This window comes from Rhinolophus ferrumequinum, chromosome 13 (assembly GCF_004115265.2).
Source record: "Rhinolophus ferrumequinum isolate MPI-CBG mRhiFer1 chromosome 13, mRhiFer1_v1.p, whole genome shotgun sequence".
Taxonomy (NCBI): Eukaryota; Metazoa; Chordata; class Mammalia; order Chiroptera; family Rhinolophidae; genus Rhinolophus; species Rhinolophus ferrumequinum.
Genome location: NC_046296.1, coordinates 25,896,418 through 25,914,007, shown reverse-complemented (window position 1 = coordinate 25,914,007; position 17,590 = coordinate 25,896,418). Strand labels below are relative to the sequence as shown.

General features: G+C 34.1%; 1 protein-coding gene across 4 annotated transcripts in view; it reads right to left on the bottom strand.

Moving 5' to 3' along the window:
- The window catches only part of VPS54 (VPS54 subunit of GARP complex), a 104,510-nt gene that overhangs the window by 13,995 nt on the left and 72,925 nt on the right, over positions 1–17,590 (bottom strand). For 3 of the 4 annotated variants that reach the window (XM_033125338.1, XM_033125337.1, XM_033125339.1), the window contains exons 11-20: positions 17,404–17,500; positions 16,233–16,573; positions 10,429–10,558; positions 9,622–9,803; positions 8,906–9,018; positions 5,357–5,420; positions 2,088–2,193; positions 1,101–1,188; positions 411–532; positions 219–299 (exon numbers count right to left, since the gene is read on the bottom strand). In XM_033125338.1, coding sequence (XP_032981229.1) covers positions 219–299; positions 411–532; positions 1,101–1,188; positions 2,088–2,193; positions 5,357–5,420; positions 8,906–9,018; positions 9,622–9,803; positions 10,429–10,558; positions 16,233–16,573; positions 17,404–17,500 — 1,324 coding nt within the window. Of the gene's footprint in view, positions 1–218; positions 300–410; positions 533–1,100; positions 1,189–1,747; positions 1,850–2,087; positions 2,194–5,356; positions 5,421–8,905; positions 9,019–9,621; positions 9,804–10,428; positions 10,559–16,232; positions 16,574–17,403; positions 17,501–17,590 lie in introns of all 4 variants that reach the window. The other variant, XR_004424861.1, reaches the window with a different exon arrangement.

Here is a 17,590-nt window from a genome sequence, read left to right as displayed (position 1 = left end):
CATATTTGTCAAATCAGCTAATATAAAATTACTTCTATATAGGGTCTCTGTCATCCTTGAAATCATCCCTGGGGCCCCTTAGGAGATAAATATCAACTATTGGCAATCTGAAGATTTTATTGAGTTTTTCCTAAACCCTGAAAAATCTGATGTGTTATACAATTGTGAAAAGTCACAATGCCTTTAAGCAAAGCCTAATAATTTCTATAAATCATTACCTTAGACAACAGCTTGTCAAATAAGCTATCCATTATCGCTACGAGCTTAGCTGATATTTCAGCTATGTGGTCGTGGTAGTCCTGTAATGAGAAATAACATTTTATTTAAAGCCCTTGGGTACATCTAAAAAATACTTAACAATTAAGGAATTAAATTTATGAAACTCCAGTAGAAAATACATGGAAAAGTACCTTAGTGATATGATCAAAATGCCTAAGCATGCTATACTGCTTAGGCTGCAGTCGAGCTTCAAAATGAGCCCGGATCACAGGAATGTAGTGCACAATTAACTGCAAACAGCGCGAAGAAAGAGCTGAAGATCCAGGTGGTACATGTATCATGAAGAAACAAAAAGTATATTAGTTGACTTTAAGTACATATCAAATGAAGTAAAAAATGTCAATTAATTTTATACAGACCAGTTTGTTTCATAAATGAAGAACACAGTGGCAGAAAGCAACATATTTCGTTTTGTTTAAGAAAATCATTTGGTATTAAATAATGTAATGAACATGCTGATTTTCCAAAAGGACGCAAGCTGTGAATACTACTGGCATGAGAAAGCTGTTGGCACAACTGATTCTCTTCTGACCTTCACATACCTTTCATCCCAAAGTACTCCACATGTATTACATCTTAACATTTTCCACAGTGGTGCAACTTCCAAATAACTTACACTTACTAGAGTGGAACTTACTCAAAATATTTCTCCAGAAATTAATTTTTCAATTATGGTAATACATAAAAGAGTAAAGTAGCATTTGCTACTTTTAGAGCCTTTGGTTAGAGCCACAAAAACATCAGGTATACTAAAAACACAATAAGTATACTGATAATCATTATAACACTTTAGCATGTGAGTTAAATTCAAGAATCCATACCCAAATTTTTTGTAGTTATTGTTTTTAGTCCAACAACTTGCAGTGCACCAGCTCCAAGAACTAACTGGCAACTTCTTGAATTGAAGTACTAACAAAGGAAGAAGAAAAAAAAATCCAACTTTACTGAAAACGATTCTTCATATCCTGGCAATGTGCTAAAAGTTCTAAAAATACATTCCTCTCATTCAAGGACCAAATGAATTTTCTAGTAGAAGCAATTAGGATCTTTTTATTTAACAACAAAAAAGGCGGGGGTGGGGGGATAGGGTGGGGGGGGGTGGGGGGGGAGGTGTTCCTAAATGATAATATTTACAGTCTGGTAGGAAAAAGTTGAGAAATTCTAAATATCAATTGTTTAGAAATTAGTCTTTAATTTGCATTTGCAAAACTAATTCAGTCATTTCCTTCAGTCATTGTAACCGGACAGTCCTCTTTTCAAAAGGGTTAACAAAATCTGGACTGAAACATGACAACTCAATTTCAGGACAGAATCAAATGATGCATCAGACATTTGAAAAAACGAAACCTTTTCTTTATGCTAGCAGTTAAAAATATCTGTTAATACCTATGAAATGGCTGAATAAAATGATCACATTTTCATTTTACATCAATGGTTCTAAAAGGATGATTTAAGAAAAATCGCTAACCTTAATGAGATGAATTTTGTAAAGTTCAGTGAATTCCTTCCAAGCACATCAGAAACCAGCCCAGGTTTTTTGGACCTAAGTGGCCTCAGTCATGTTCAGCACCTAACGAACAAATCATCTCCTGTCTCCAATGTCATTAACAACTCTATGGATGTAATGAGGAATCACTAAATTCAGAGTGAAAAGGAAGCAGGTGGCCTTCTTCCAGTAACATGTTGTGATTCAATCGCAATCAAATGTCACAATTAATGTCTTAAAAATAACCTTGGAAGACTAGTCACACCCTACATAATTACTTCTTCCAACTATGTTTCCATAACAGAGTAAAAATCATACCCACCTTCAATAAATCTGACAGACGAGTAAGCATGTCAGTGGTAACAGATGGGATATTATCCACACACTGGCAATATTCAAGGATAATTCTTATCAACAGCAATACAGTTCTACAAGAAAAAAAAAGATGACCTAGTAGGTAGTCAAAACAGGAAAAATTAAATTGATCTGGCATATACAAATCAACACTGATCTTGGTAACTGCTAAATTATGTTTTACCTTCAAGTGCAGCAGAATACAAACTAGGGTGAGACAAGAGAGAGTCCTAGAGTGCAAAATTAAGGAGGAACTCAATTTCAGGGTCATGCAATTGCAGGGTCAACACTTGCATGACCTTGAGAATGAGTACTTCCTTAAATTTTGTGCTGGGGCACATCACTCTCAGTGTGGCATCCCTACTAAGTCTCTACTATAAACCAGGTATCCCATTCCTTGGTCAATTCAGTAACACTGACAAAAAGCCTACCCAGTGTTTCTGATTATGTAGTACATCCTCAATCACAACTGTTGAATTAATGAAGGGAACCTAGTCCAGATCTTAGCGAGATGAAAGAGAAACTGGTTTCTAAGAACGCATCTCCTACGAAGTTTACTGTAAGTCATGTGGATGGGAAAAAAAAGGTTCTATGAAAGTAACCTCACAGGATGGTCTGATCACAAATTCCCAGCTGCGCAGGTCTCGCCCCAGGCATATGACTTCTTTAGTAAAAGATTTGTCTTTGCCTACACGAACCCTGTCCATTGTTTCTGTACATCTAAGTTAACCTTTGAAATAAATCTAACTAACCTCATAATATTGTAATTATGAGCTCTTGTGCAAGAGCACACAATCTTGTAATCCAATCCTTGTCCCACCTCCATGTAATCTTCCTTAGGTCCCTCCTTAATTTCAAATGCATAAAAAAAGCTGCAAAACTTATTCTCTGGAACATTTAAGACCTTGCTCCCTAGCATATGCTGCCAGTTTGGCTCAAATAAACTCATAAAAAATCTCTACAGGTTTGAATGTTTCTTATGTTAACAGTCACAAAAGATTCCCCAACGATGAGAAAGTTATCAGCTCATTAGCAGGGCATATCATAAATTGAAAAAAGAACTACTGGGAGGTTAAATAAGATTGAAATTAAGGGGAAAAGAGCCATTCAATTTTGGACATCTGAGTTCAATGAGATGTTCAGAAATGAGTGATTCATGCAAAATAATGTTTTATAAAAATCTGAAGGATATCAGGAAGTAGTGATTCAAGAAAGACAGTGTCGAGCCTTTGTAACAACTTAATTATCAGACCATATATTACTCTCCATGCATACTCCTAGAGTCAGCTTTACTGGGCAAAAGTCCATTGCTTATCTTTTGTGATCCTCTCTAAGAAGATATAATATTCCCCCTTCAGCCAGGGAGTTCAGTTTTTTACCTAAAGAACCAGGTAGTCAGATGTAGCCAGAGGGGACTATTTCCATTAAGAATGGAAAGAGTAACCACATAATGGGTAGTTAAGGAGAGAAATCATAATTAGATGAAAGGCATGAGATTACAGGAATATTTTAAAAAGCTTTGCCCTACCAGAAACAGAAAACTCCAGAGGAGAAAGGAATGAAAGTGTTAGCTTACAACTGGGTACTTCAGAGTTTTGGATAATACAGATAGAGAAAAAGCATCAATTCTATATGTATTTTTTGAGTACTTATTATTAAGTGCCAAGAAAAACGAAAATGGTAAGACAAGATTCCCACCTTTGAGGAACTCAGAGTCTAACCATGGAGATGTATACATAAATCTAATATACTGCAGAAAGTACCATGATAGAGGCATGTAGTTATACATGAGAAAATCATCCATTCTTCCTGGAGGTAGTGGCTATTTCAGAAAAGACTTATACAGCGACAAGAAACAAAGAAGAATGAAAAAGAATTTTTTCTAGATATTGGGAGCTAGACCTCGATTCTAATTTTGGCTTTATTTGGGTCATTGTATATTAACCATTTAACCTTCTAAGCTTCAATTCTCTAAACTATTGAAAGTGAACAACAACCCTTGAAATGTCTATTTCACAACATGGTGGGTAGTGATCAAATGAGACCATATATATATATATATGAAAATACTTAAACTCTAAAGTGCTGTTAAAGAATATGAAGATATTTTGATTACTCATTTAATAAAGGGTATGTAGTACTAGACAAACAACACTGGAATTTATATTTCTCTTAATTAATTTGAATATGAAATACTGTTATTGGTATTAGAGTAAAAGACCTAGTAACAAATGACAATGGAAATAACTACCAACAACTATCAACTTCTTATTAGGTGCTAGAACTGTGCTAATGCTTTACATGAATTACCTGTTTAGTTCTGCAATAATTGGTTTGGTTTTTTTCCCAAAGATTTTTATTGGGGAAGGGGAACAGTGTGTATTTCCAGGACTTTCTTGGGGAACAGTGTGTTTTTTTCCTCAACTCCAAGTCAAGTTGTCCTTCAATCTTAGTTGTGCACAGCTCAGCTCTAAGACCAGTCACCGTTTTTCAGTCTAGTTGCAGAGGCCACAGCTCACCATCCCATGGGGGAGTCAAACCAGCAACCTTGTTGTTAAGAGCATGCGTTCTAACCAACTGAGCCATCTGGCAGCTCTTCTGAAAGCTCAGCGGCAGTTCAGCTCAAGTTGTTATCTTCAATCTACTTGTGGAGGGCGCAGCTCACTGGCCCGTGTGGGAATTGAACCAGCAACCCTGTTGCTCAGAGCTCGCACTCCAACCGAGCCATCCAGCCACCCAAGTTCTGCAATAATTCTTAATACTATTTTCCACATTTTGTTTTATAGATAAGGAACTGAGGCACACCGACTAATTTGCCCAAGGTCATAAAGAGTAGCAGAGACCCTGGGATTCAAACCTAAGCAGTCAGACTCCAGAGCTCACAGCTTCAACTATTATGCTATATATTATACACTAAAAAAGCTGCAGAAAAACGAAAGAGCTTGAGACACTAATAACATCATGGAGACACTACACCATCCTTGGATCATGTAACCCTAGATTTCTTATAACAAGAGAAAAATCAACAACCTCTTTTTTGTTAAGCCATTGTAGTCCCCGATGGATATATAGAACACTACAAAATATAGAAAATAAAAAAGAATCCATAAAGTTTCCTTTAAATGTTTTGTAGGGTTTTAAATTGTTAACCCAAAATTTCCAATTCGCATCAAGGGGGAACGAGAAGACTTAGTTTTAAATAATTGACTTGACTAATAAGAAAAATGTGTCACTCACCCAACTACAGCATACTGTTGTCCCTCAACAATGAGAACTTCAGCTGGTTTCCTTTCTTCTGCAGCTAGAAAGTAAAGCAAATAAACAAGAGAGATAAGGTACAGCATGAAACAAAATACAGGTGAAAAAATTTAAATCAGGAAAAAACTGAAGAAGATAGTTCCTATTTAGGGCCTGAAACTGTCTCATTTCTGAAAACAAATATCTACTTCTTAGGAAGCAATTTGGCACAGATTAAGTAAAGTATATTAGGTTTAAAATCAGAGAGATTTGGATTTGAGTTCCAGTACTACCAATTAATTAACTTCTTCGAGTCTCAGTATCTGTATCCATTAAACACGGATAGCAATATGTATCTTTTAGGGTTGTTGTTAACGATAGAGATAATGATTACACTGTCTATCCTATAGGTCTGGCACATGGTAAATGAAGAGTAAGTAGAAAGAAAATAATGTCAGTAGTTTGGAAAGACAGAACTAGCATTTCAACTGGTTGTCTTTATTACAATTCTTAAAATACAAATGAATTCCTATATTCAATGGAGAGATTACATATTTAATTTTTAAGAGTGTTAATCCAGAAGTTACTTTATTTTCAGCATATAGTATTTCTTATCATTATAAAACAAAATTCAGCATGTTAAGGTGAAAAGAAAGGCAGACTGAATTATTGCTCTGAATCAGCCATGGGTAAGTCATGCTTCCCTAAGATTCAAGTCCCCTTTGAGCTCTAAGACATTTGTGAACAAAAAAGGGACTACGTACAAGTTCAGCAAGCAAAAGTAACCTCACAGGGCAATCTGATCATAAAACCTAACTGGGCGGATCATGGTGGGTAGTCATACCTCTCTACATTGCAGAGAAGTGGCATAGCATAGCAGTTAAGAGGGAGAAAGGGCCCGAAAGTCAGTCTGCCTGAATAAATCTGGATCCCATTTCTACCACCTCCTACCTATGTAACCTTAGGCTAGTTGTTTAACCTCTTTGTGCCTCAGTTCCCGTATTTGTTAAATGGGAATACAAACAGTGTCTCTCTGGCTCGTGGACCTATAAATGAGATAGCAATGTAAAGTGCTTAGAACAAACTGTCTAGTAAGCACTCAGTATTAACTGCTATCCATTAGACTTCCTTTCCCCAATACCTAGCCAAGCAGTTAGCAACTCAGTAAATGGATGATGGATGAATAATAACACCAAGGATCTTTAACTTGGTTAGAACTAGTAAAATATTAATGGACTTCTAATAGTATAGGTTTTCTTCTCACAGGAGTTAAAAAAAAAAGACTGGGACAGGTGCAGGGTATGTAGAGAAACCTCCTACTGTCAGTATCTTCAATTGAGGAAGTGAAAATAAATACTAGTTCACTTTGCAGGAAACATATGTGGTTAATTCAATCACTGTATGCCATTTTAATTGAAAAATCATTATGGTGGCGTGACAGTGGACTGCAAAACTGAGCTGTTCAGGGACAGAAAACATGTCTCTGTCATCTAATACAGCACCTCACACAGTGGAAAGTCAATCAAATAAGCTTGAAAAAGATGAGTGATAAATCTCATAATTTTAAATTTGTTATTTGGAATGATCAGAGTGTTTTCTTTTTGCTTTGCTGATATCATACAATTAACAAAAACTGTGACCACCACCCAACACTGTTATCTACTAAAAATGGTTATTAAATAGCAGAAATTTACTTAATTCCTTCAATTCCTCTCTCTGCCCTATATGAATTAATCAGTTTTACACCTGTTTAAAACCCTTGTCTCTTGTCACAGTGGTGGAAGAGAGAGCCTCTCTCTTGAACTCTCGATTCAATTCCAAGGGACCTGCCCCATAATCACTTTGTCACTCTTATCCTAAATTAATCTCCTTCCTTTTCCTGTTAAACATAAAAATATAATTCAGCTTCTCCTACTTTAAAACACTTCTCCCAACTCCCTGAGTGGACTAAGGTAACAATCTAATTTCTCTTATGTCTCTAGCTGCCACTTCACTCACTTTCCCTTAACAGCCAAACTTGTTGAAAAAACAGGCTACACTTGTCTACCCTTCCTCACCCTTAGAGTTACTTAGCACAGACCTACAATCTAACTAACACTCTACTGAATTACTAAGATTGCAAATGATCACCTACGTGTGTAGGAGTCATTATCTGTATTTCACTCAGTCTCTCTCGTAGTGCAATTGCATTTTGTGCAATATGAAGTATATAATTTAAAAAATACGTCTATGTCAAAATATTAATTTTCATTAAATGCATAAAATTTGAAAATGAAACTGCCTCCTCCATTAAAAATATTCAAGGACTTCATAATTTCAAATCTGGTGTTACAAGATGAGTTGTATATAAGTTTTATTATTGTCACATGACAACTTCACTTTACTGGTATATAAAAATATCTCTCAAACATTGCTAATCTTTCATATGAAAAATAACTGGTATTTGATACCAATGACAATTCTCTTCTTGAAGCTAATTTTTTGATTTCTATGTTCTTCTGGATTTCTTCCTACTTCTCTGGCCCTTCCTTCTAAGACTCCTTCATAGTTTTGTTCTTCTAGTTTTCATGTCATACTATATTACTTGCTAATAATATTGTGTCTAATATGATTGCTAATACATATTTTTTTCATTAGACTTAGCCCTTTTAAATTAGAATTATAACTGCTATTCTGTCTCAATATCTGACATGGAAGTTTACTAGTGTTCAATGAAGGAACACATGTCTCTAAATAATATGGTACAGAGATTGAGAACGTAGCTATGAAATTATAAAGCTGTGACCTCCACCCAACACTGTTATCTACTAAAAATGGCCACTAGATAGCAGAAATTTACTTAATTCCTTCAATTCCTCTCTCTGCCCTTTAATGGAAATAAATGTTAATGGAAATAAACATTCTAACTCAACTTTGAAAAGCCAAGAAATGTGATTTTAAATTTCAGTGCATCACATTTGCACAAAATTCCTTAACCCTTCAAAGCCTCATGCTACCTCACTGTTAAACAAGGTAACAATACCGTGTTTCCCCAAAAATAAGACCTACCCCAAAAATAAGCCCCAGTTAAAGACCGTCAGCCAGAGGGATGCATTTAGTACGTTATGACGATGTTCCAGAAGACAACATGACTATATTTGAATAAATATAGATTGTTGTACATGAAAAAATAAGACAGTCCCCTGAAAATAGGCCCTGATGCGTCTTTTGGAGCAAAAATTAATGTAAGACCCGGTCTTATTTTCAGGGAAACATAGCAGTATCTTCCTCATAGATCGTTGAGAGGATAAACTGGGGTGATGCATATAAAGCACCTGGTCCAGGGTCTAAAGCACTTGGTCCAGGGTCTGGAATATGATTAACAATCAATAAATATCTGAAATTAATATTATAAATTACCATACATACTTTTCCAGTCAACTAGTTACTAACTGAGAGTATTAGTTCCAGGCTTTTAAAGAGGCATTGTCAATTAAAGAAATATTAAGCATTCTTACAAAATTAATAAATAATATTAAATTGGAAGAGTGTGTGAAAAAATACACATACCCCCTGATTTTTTTTCAGGTAAAGCAATCTTTCCATCTGATATAGAATCAACAAGATCCTGAAATTCTGCAGGAACATCAGCTTGTTTCCAGCGCTCATTGTCTAAGAGGAGGCTATTCAAAGGTAAAAAGAAAAAAAGATACACTTTAATAATATTTCAACACCATCTTCCTTGCTTGAAGAAAAAGGGAAGAGCTGAGTAAGTATATAAGACTTTTGTTATGTCATTTAATAATAAAGACTACATGTATCTTAGTTAAATTCAAACAGCACATGCAATACAAGACACTGAGTTTTTAAACAGTAATGGCCATCAGCTATTATTAGTACATAAGATTTAAAAATACTGAATACCTTAATAAATTGAAATCATTCATAAACGCTATGAATACTTGCAGAAAATATTTCTCTTTTTATATCTCTAGGACTAACAAAGAAGAGTGGTGAAACATAATAAACTTCACTTTGAGTGGGAAAGGAAAGGTAATCTATTGAGGATATTCCTGGTAAATACGTTAATAGAAATAAACATTCTAACTCCACTTTGAAAAGCCAAGAAATGTAATTTTAATTCTACAATCTGCCTTTAATTAAAAAGAAAAAAACTTGTCAGGGATTTTCGTTGGCCAATCAATAAAGTTTCTTCTTTTAAATATAATTGTGTTTTGCAAAGAAAAAGAAAAAAATTAAGAACAGAATGGACATGGTAATGATACCTGAGCTTGGTTTTTCTCTCTTCATGAAACCTGTTTACAAATTTATTAGCTTGGCTCTGAAGTGCTCCAAGTAATGACATGCTTTTTCTTCCACAGATCTGTTCAGTGTCTAAAATGAATGTTTCCATTAATCTAGAAAGTGTTATGAATTCCGTGGAATTTAGCTTCTCAAGAAAACCATCCTAAATTTTAAAGATAACACAAAAATCATGACAGAATTAGTAGAACACCAAATATGGATGTGCTATAAAACCAACTCAGTTTAACAAATATTAATATTAATTGTACTATTTTTATGATATATAATTATATTAATTCATAAAAATGATTTGAAAATCATTTTTAACAAAACTTTCCAATACTTTAGTCCCACATAGTGACCATAAAAAGCTTAGAATGTCTAAATTTTATAATACACTAGCTCAAATAAATTCAATTAATTTCATAAAAATCTTACAATACTGGAGTTCAACTAATTTTATTAATAAATTGTTTGGCTGATTATACACACACATATAAAACAGCATTAATTTAAAATTAATTAAGGTATTATATTTCAAAATAAATCTTCTAATCATGTATTTAAAAAGAGTACTTGAACAAGTTTTCCTATTTCTTTTATTTGGATTATTTTAACATCTTCCAAATAGACCACACCAGTACCATTAACCTCAACTTATTAAGTGGTAAAAATATAATATGCATGATAGGAAACATAGGGATATAAGCAAGGATATGATTCCAGATCTTCAAAATAATTACACTATGTATGTATAAAATATCTAAAGCTTTATCAAAACAACTAACCTTTGCTCTTGACATGAGAAATTTGACAGCTCGATCATGGCATATATCTGAGGCACTATACAATAACTCCTGGATATTATTTGCCAGCTTTCCTAGTTCTAAGTCAGTTAATTTCATGTCTTCGTTCACCCTGAAAATGATAAAGAGATTAAGTCAGGATAGTTTGTGAACACATTGTTCTACATAGTTGACATATCAATAAAAAACAAAAAGCTGTAAATTCACTTTTGAGGAAAAAAATCTGTAATGGATCAAATACTTCTTTTGTGGTGAAGCATCACTTAAACAAGCCCAGATAATACAAATGTATTTTACCCTAATCTTATATGAGAATAATTTTCTCTTTCTGCTGTGGTATTTTTAATACTTAGTTCAGACTCTGATTAAACAAAAATGCTGCAAAAACTAAGTAAAAAAAATTCTAGTTAGGTACAAGGTTATAGCTGTGGTAGTTTGTGCACAGGTGACCAGGATGACATAGTGGAAGGAAGAAGAAGGAATGAACGTTATTTCATGACAAACAGGCCCTCCTTTTACTGACAATTATGAATGATTGTTAACATTCAGTTTAATTGAACTAACATCTTCTGAGCATTTATTGCATTTATTGTAGAGAGATATAACAGGTCACTGTCCTCAAGAAACTTACACTTGAACAGGAATATTTGTAAGATGTAATGTATTTTTTTCCAGTTTTCAGAAGGAAATGTAGAGACTTTTATACATTTTTTCCCCCTGGGCATATATAAAGACCACTGATTCCATGCTAATAATTTTAGTGTTACCATGAACCAAGTTAAGTGCCTTAGCATCATTTTTCTCCCATTCAGTGGAATTAAAATAAGTTTCAAAGATATTACAAAGCAGCTCTGATGTTTAATTTGAGGCAAACCACTACTCTAACTGGGTGAAGGTATTAAAGAAAGTTATTTCCTGCTATCCTTCAAAATTATAATATTACTAACTATATTTACTAATGCTTTAAAATAATAGAGGGATTAATATTCTTCAAGTACTCCCAGAGAAAGTAATTTGTTTGGTTCTCACACTCTGAGGCAGGTAGGTAAATATCTATTTTACAGATGAGGACACTGAATCTTTGAAAGTTTAAGTAACCTTCCCAAAGGCACAAAATTAAGAGGGTGGGACTAGAATCCAGAATTAGTCAAATTTTATTTCTAATCTGCTAAACTTTCTCAACTCTAACACTTACTTCTATATAGATGATTCAGTACTATTTCAGTACCTGCTCCCACAAAACTGTGCTTAAATTTCAAAGTTCAAATTTACTATTAAAATAAAATTATATTTTCTACAGGATTTCTAAAATTTGTCCCAATGTAACAGAATGAATTTGGAACTCCTGACAATATAGTACCAATTCACAAAGATATAAACAGAAAATAGAAAAAAAATAAAAACTAACAAGTCTTTAAAAAAGCAGAGTGATAATTTAAAATGCTGGGAAGTTTGGTTTTTAAAAAATCACGTATTTAATTGTGATTTTGCTGTTTAAAAAGATTTTTAATTTTAAGTCTTAATTGGATCCTTTTCATGCGAACAGGAAAAAACATCACAAGTATGTTTCTGGGTATATGTACAAAACAACTGAAAGCAGGATCTCAAAGAGTTATTTGCACACCCATGTTCAAGTAGTAGCACTAGTCACAATAACCAAGAGATGGAAGCAGCCCAAGCGCCACTGACGGATGAAGGGATAAACAAAATGTGGTCTATACATACAATGACATCTTATTCTGCATTAAAAAGTTAAGGAAATTCTGACATGCTACGACATGGTTGAACCTTGAAGACATTATGCTAAGTGAAATAAGCCAGACGCAAGAGGACAAATACTGTACGATTCCACTTCTATGAAGTACCTGGAGTGGCCCAACTGCTGGAGACAGAAAGAAGGGTAGTTGCCAGAGGATGGGTGAAGGAAGAAATGAGGAGTTGGTAGGTAGAATTTCACTTTTGAGACATGAGAAAGTTCTAGAGATTGGTTGTATAACAATGTGCATATAGTATTTACCACTACTGGGTTGTACACTGAGAAAAGGTTAAGAAGGTAAATTTTATGTTTTTTACCACAATGTAAAATAAATTTTGGCCTTAAAAAACAAACAAACCACAAAACTTTCTAACGCATACCATTATTATTCCTTTCCCATTTCCTGCCTGGGAAATTATTTCCTCTTTTGTGCCCTTATTTACAGTGCAATAAACTTACAAAATTGTAGATTATTTTGATAATGTAATACAAAATAAGGAAAATCTACCGCTAACAAGGATAAAATGTCAGACATCATTTTTGCATGTGCTGCATCCATGACACAATTATATACTCAAAAACATTTAATATAGGAATAGCCAGAGCCCTTGCAAGAAACAACTAGTTAGGGTCACATGTATAAATATACTTAATTAATTCATTGCCCCCTTGGGCTGCGTAGTTCCCAGACATTTATGTGCCAGTGGAACTTAGGAGGAGCCATCTGTAAAACCTGTTACCATGCTGGAGCATGTAATTGGGGAAAGCCAGGGAAGCTTCAAAGTGTCAAGTGAGCCACAATAGAGGTGGGAGGGGAGGAATATAGATTATGAGACCACAGCTGATTCAAAGGAATCTCAAATGGTATAGCAGACTGTTCGCTATCTCTCTTCTGCCACAATAGTTTCAGCTGGCAAATAGTCAACAAGCTAGACTTTATTTCTCAAGCCTCCCTTACAGCTAGATATAGTCATGTGATAATATTCTGACCACCAAGATGTGGGTGGAAGTAAAAAGTACAAAATGTGGATTGTACTCTTAAAAAGAAAGAAAGGATAAAATATAAACAAATCTATATATACGCAACAGAGAACTAATGTAAAATCTATATGAATTTGCAGCAGTCCAAGAATAATCCAGGCAATCTTGGAAGAATAAAAGGTAGGAGAAATTATTCTACCAGATATTGAGACTAATTCAAAAGCTATAGTAACTAAGACAATTTTACTTAAAGATAGTGGTGCAAAGACAGAAGATGAACAAAATAGAGTCTAGAAACAGACTCACACATATATTAATATTTGACTTAAGGCAAAAGTGGCACTACAGCAGTGAGTAAGATAAATTTTTTCAACTAATGATGTGAAGTCAGAAAGATCTCTATGTGGGGAAAATAGAAAACAATCACATACTATACACAAAAATCAATTCCAGATGGACTGCCAATCTAAATGTGAAAGATAACATGAGAGAATATCATCAAGGCCTTAGCGTAGGGAAAGATTTTTTTAAATAGGACACAAAAATAGCACAAACCATAAAGGAAAAGAATGAATCGTAGAATTATGTTAAAATTCAAAATTTTTGTTCACCAAAAACACCAATAAGAGATTGAAAAGTCAACTCATAGAGTGGGAGAAGATATTGGCAATATGTACAACTGACAAAGGGCTTGTATTGAGACTACATAAAGAACTCCCATAAATCAGTAAGAAATAAAAGACAAACCAATAGAGAAGTGAGCAAAGGACTTGAAGAGGCACCTCACAGGAGAGGCTCTCCAAACAGTTAATGAATACATGAAAAATGTTCTTTTACCAAACATCAGGGAAATAAAAACCAAACAACTAGACCTACAAAATACCCACCAGAATGGCTAACAAATAAAAGACTAACAATACCAAGAGTGAATGAAGATGTAGTGACAGGAACTCTTCCATACTACTGATCAGATTGTAAATTGAGTACAATCACTTTGGGAAACTGGCATTAGTTAAACTGACCATTCATATACCTTATTCATTCCGAGCTATAAACAGAAATATTTATAACATGTGCACCAAAAATATCTACAAGAATGTTTACAACAATCAAAATGGAAATAACCCAAATTTCATCACCAGTAGAAGGAATACATTGTGATGTAATCAGAAAGTAGAATCTCTGTACACAAATAAACTACTGCTACCTACATGCAAGAACTTAGAAAAATATCACAAACATAATGTTGAATGAAAAAAACCAGACACAAAAGAACGTGGTTTCATTTCACTTCAAAGTCTAAAAACTGGAAAAACCAATAATCTGGGAATTGGTGGAGTGACAGAGTAGTGACAAAAGGGGCTTCCAGAGAGCTGACAATGTTCTTGACCTGGGTGGTGATTACACCAGTGTATTCACTGTGTCGTAATTAATTGAGCTGAAAGCTTACAACTGACACACTGTCCTATACGTGCATTATACTGTAATTAAAAAGTTAAAACAAAAAAGTAATTTGGGTACTAGACCTTTGCCCTCTCCTTTCTGCTGCTAGGGATGCAGATGAGATGATAAAAGCTGGAGCAGCCTCCTTGGACAAAGATGGAAGCTACACAGTGAGGACAGTAGAGCTGCTGTCTCAGCTCTGCACCTCCTACCTCTGAATGGTTACGAGAGAAACATAATTCTATATCGTTTATAGAGGTTTTAACAACTCTTTTAATCGTAGTTTTAGACTGCATCTTAACCAGTAAATGTGGAAATATTAGCCTGAACAGAGAAAAAATATTTTTATTAATATGTAGTTCAGTGTTTGTTTTCATGGGGAGGGGAAGTGGTATAGCTGACTTTATAAGCTCCTGAGCCATAAACTGACTTATGTAAAAATGAACAAAAATACTGAGTTCTTATTTTTCTTAATAATAACTAAATCCAAACTATATTCTTGGACCAGAGAGACTTTATTGGCTGTTTTGTTTTCATTCTTTCTATACAAATTACTGGGAAAACTGGTGGACTTTGAATGGGGGTTTGTGAATTAGATGGTAATAATGTATCAATGTTTCCTTGATTTTAATTGGTATACTGTGGTTATTTAAGAGAGTATTATTGTATTTACGAAATATACACTGAAGTTTTTTGGGATAATGGGACATCAAATCTGCAATCTATTGTCAAATGATTCATAAAAAATACTAACATGACAGACAAAGAAGGAAAGAGAAGAAGGGAGAGAGGGACAGTAAAAAAGGGAGGACGGAAGAAAAGGGCAATGTGGTAAACTGCTAAAAACTGGGGAATCAAACAAGGACATCTGAGAGTGTTTTGAACTATTCTGGCAACTTTTCTGTAAATTTGAAATTATTTCAAAATAAGAAGTTTTTAAAATTAATGTTTAAAAAGATAATGTGATCCACTTGGAAATTCATGCCTTCGAAAAACCAAAAATAGTGAAACAGATATTCACTATATACAAAATACAAAGGTGACATAGTAAAAGGAAAAAAAATAACCAAGGTAATACTGACCTAAGTTCCAAGACAAGTTCTGCCACTAGTGACCTTAAATAAGTCATCTAAACTCTGAAATGAGTTGGAGGAAATGAGTTTAGATGGCATTTAATTAAATGGTTTCTTTCTAGCCTTCAAATTCTATAATTCTCTGGCAGCCTTTTGGCTCAGTTGGTTAGAGCACAGTGCTCATTAACACCAACGTTGCTGGTTCGATTCCCACATGAGCCAGTGAGCTGCGCCCTCCACAAGTAGATTGAAAAAACTGCTTGACTTGGAGCTGATGGGTCCTGGAAAAACACTGTTCCCCAATAAAAATTTAAAAAAAAAAAAATTCTGCAATTCTCGATTACTTCTGATGATGACCTCCTTATCTTGCATACATTTTAAAAAAGATACGTTTCATAAAATTAATTTTTTGTGTTACATTCCAAGACCAAAGTTTACGTGGTTTTTCAGTAAACTGAATAATCAATCTTACTGAAAACACCAATAAGACAACTGAAAAATCTTGTTAAGTTGGCAGCAGTTACTATACTCACATAATGTCCACACCTCCTGCAATAGCAGATGATGATGTCTGATCTTTGCTGGATGAAGAATCAGTAGTACATTCTGGTTCGGATACCGAATCACTGCTGCAGGGCTCGCTATTTGGAGATGCATTTCTTTGAGAGGTAGCATCAATTGCTATAGGTGTTAATTCACTCTCACTGAATGCATCACTTATAAACATGCCTTCATGGATTAAATAAGCCACCTCTGTGTCTAGTGAAGTATCTTTTGTTGCATTCTTCTGTTGTGAAATCTCCTCCAATTCTCTAGTTCTTTGGTTTTTGTCAAGAACTGAGAGAACAACGCTGTGAATGATATTTAATGTTGCCTATAAGAAAAGAGGATACATTTTTAAAGGATTTAAAATATCTTGCACCTAAAGTTCCCAAAAGTGAATTCTGTGTATGTATTTTTGAGCATCTTATAAATGAGTCAAGGTCATACATATCAGAATTTTTGTCAATCTTTTATTACACAGTAAAGGTGACTTGTGAAAAAGAACTGCTCAAGACAAATGGGTTCCCTAAAGCTTAAGAATAGAGTTCTGTATTTTAATTTTGTAAATGGAAATCTCCCTAAATATAAAAAAAAAGTGAAAACATGACCTAGTTATTGAGTAATTTACAGATACAAATTTGCTATTTATCACTATCAATGGGTGCTTAACGTTTTGGGAGAAGTCTAAATTAAGTACAGTGAATCACATTTTACAAAACTTTTCCCATTATGACTGGAGAGCTTATACATGTGACTTAGCATTCCCCAAATGTCAATAAGGAAAAGTCATGTCACAGATAAGTACCAAAGCCCCCCAGACCATTTTAACATGATACTCAGAAGATGCCAGGAATTTTAATTAGCGCATACAATACAATACTGACATCTAATAATTCAAAGAACATCTAATTTCACAAATAGCCTATTATACTCAATGCCTAATGACTCTCTTATTAAAACATAATCCCAACCAACATATATTAGAGTCTGTGACATCTTTTCTTCTGAAAAATGCTGTGTATTTTCTAAAGCTCTTTAGAAAAATTACAAAAACAAAGAAACCGTGTTTTATTCCATTTGATTCTATATATGTTTATAAACCTAGAAAGTTGAGTTAATTTTAGGAATATTCTGGATAAACTGATAATCACATGAGCTTACCTTAACTCTCTGTAGAAAAACTGTAAACTTAGAGAAAATATCCTTCAGCAGATCAAACCACTGAGGAAAATTCAACATTCTCATCTGATCTGCAAGCCTAGATTAAAAAAAACAATTCAAACAAAAGTGATTGTCTTTGGGCCAATATGATAAATGATATAAATCTACAAATTGGAGGAAACTGTAC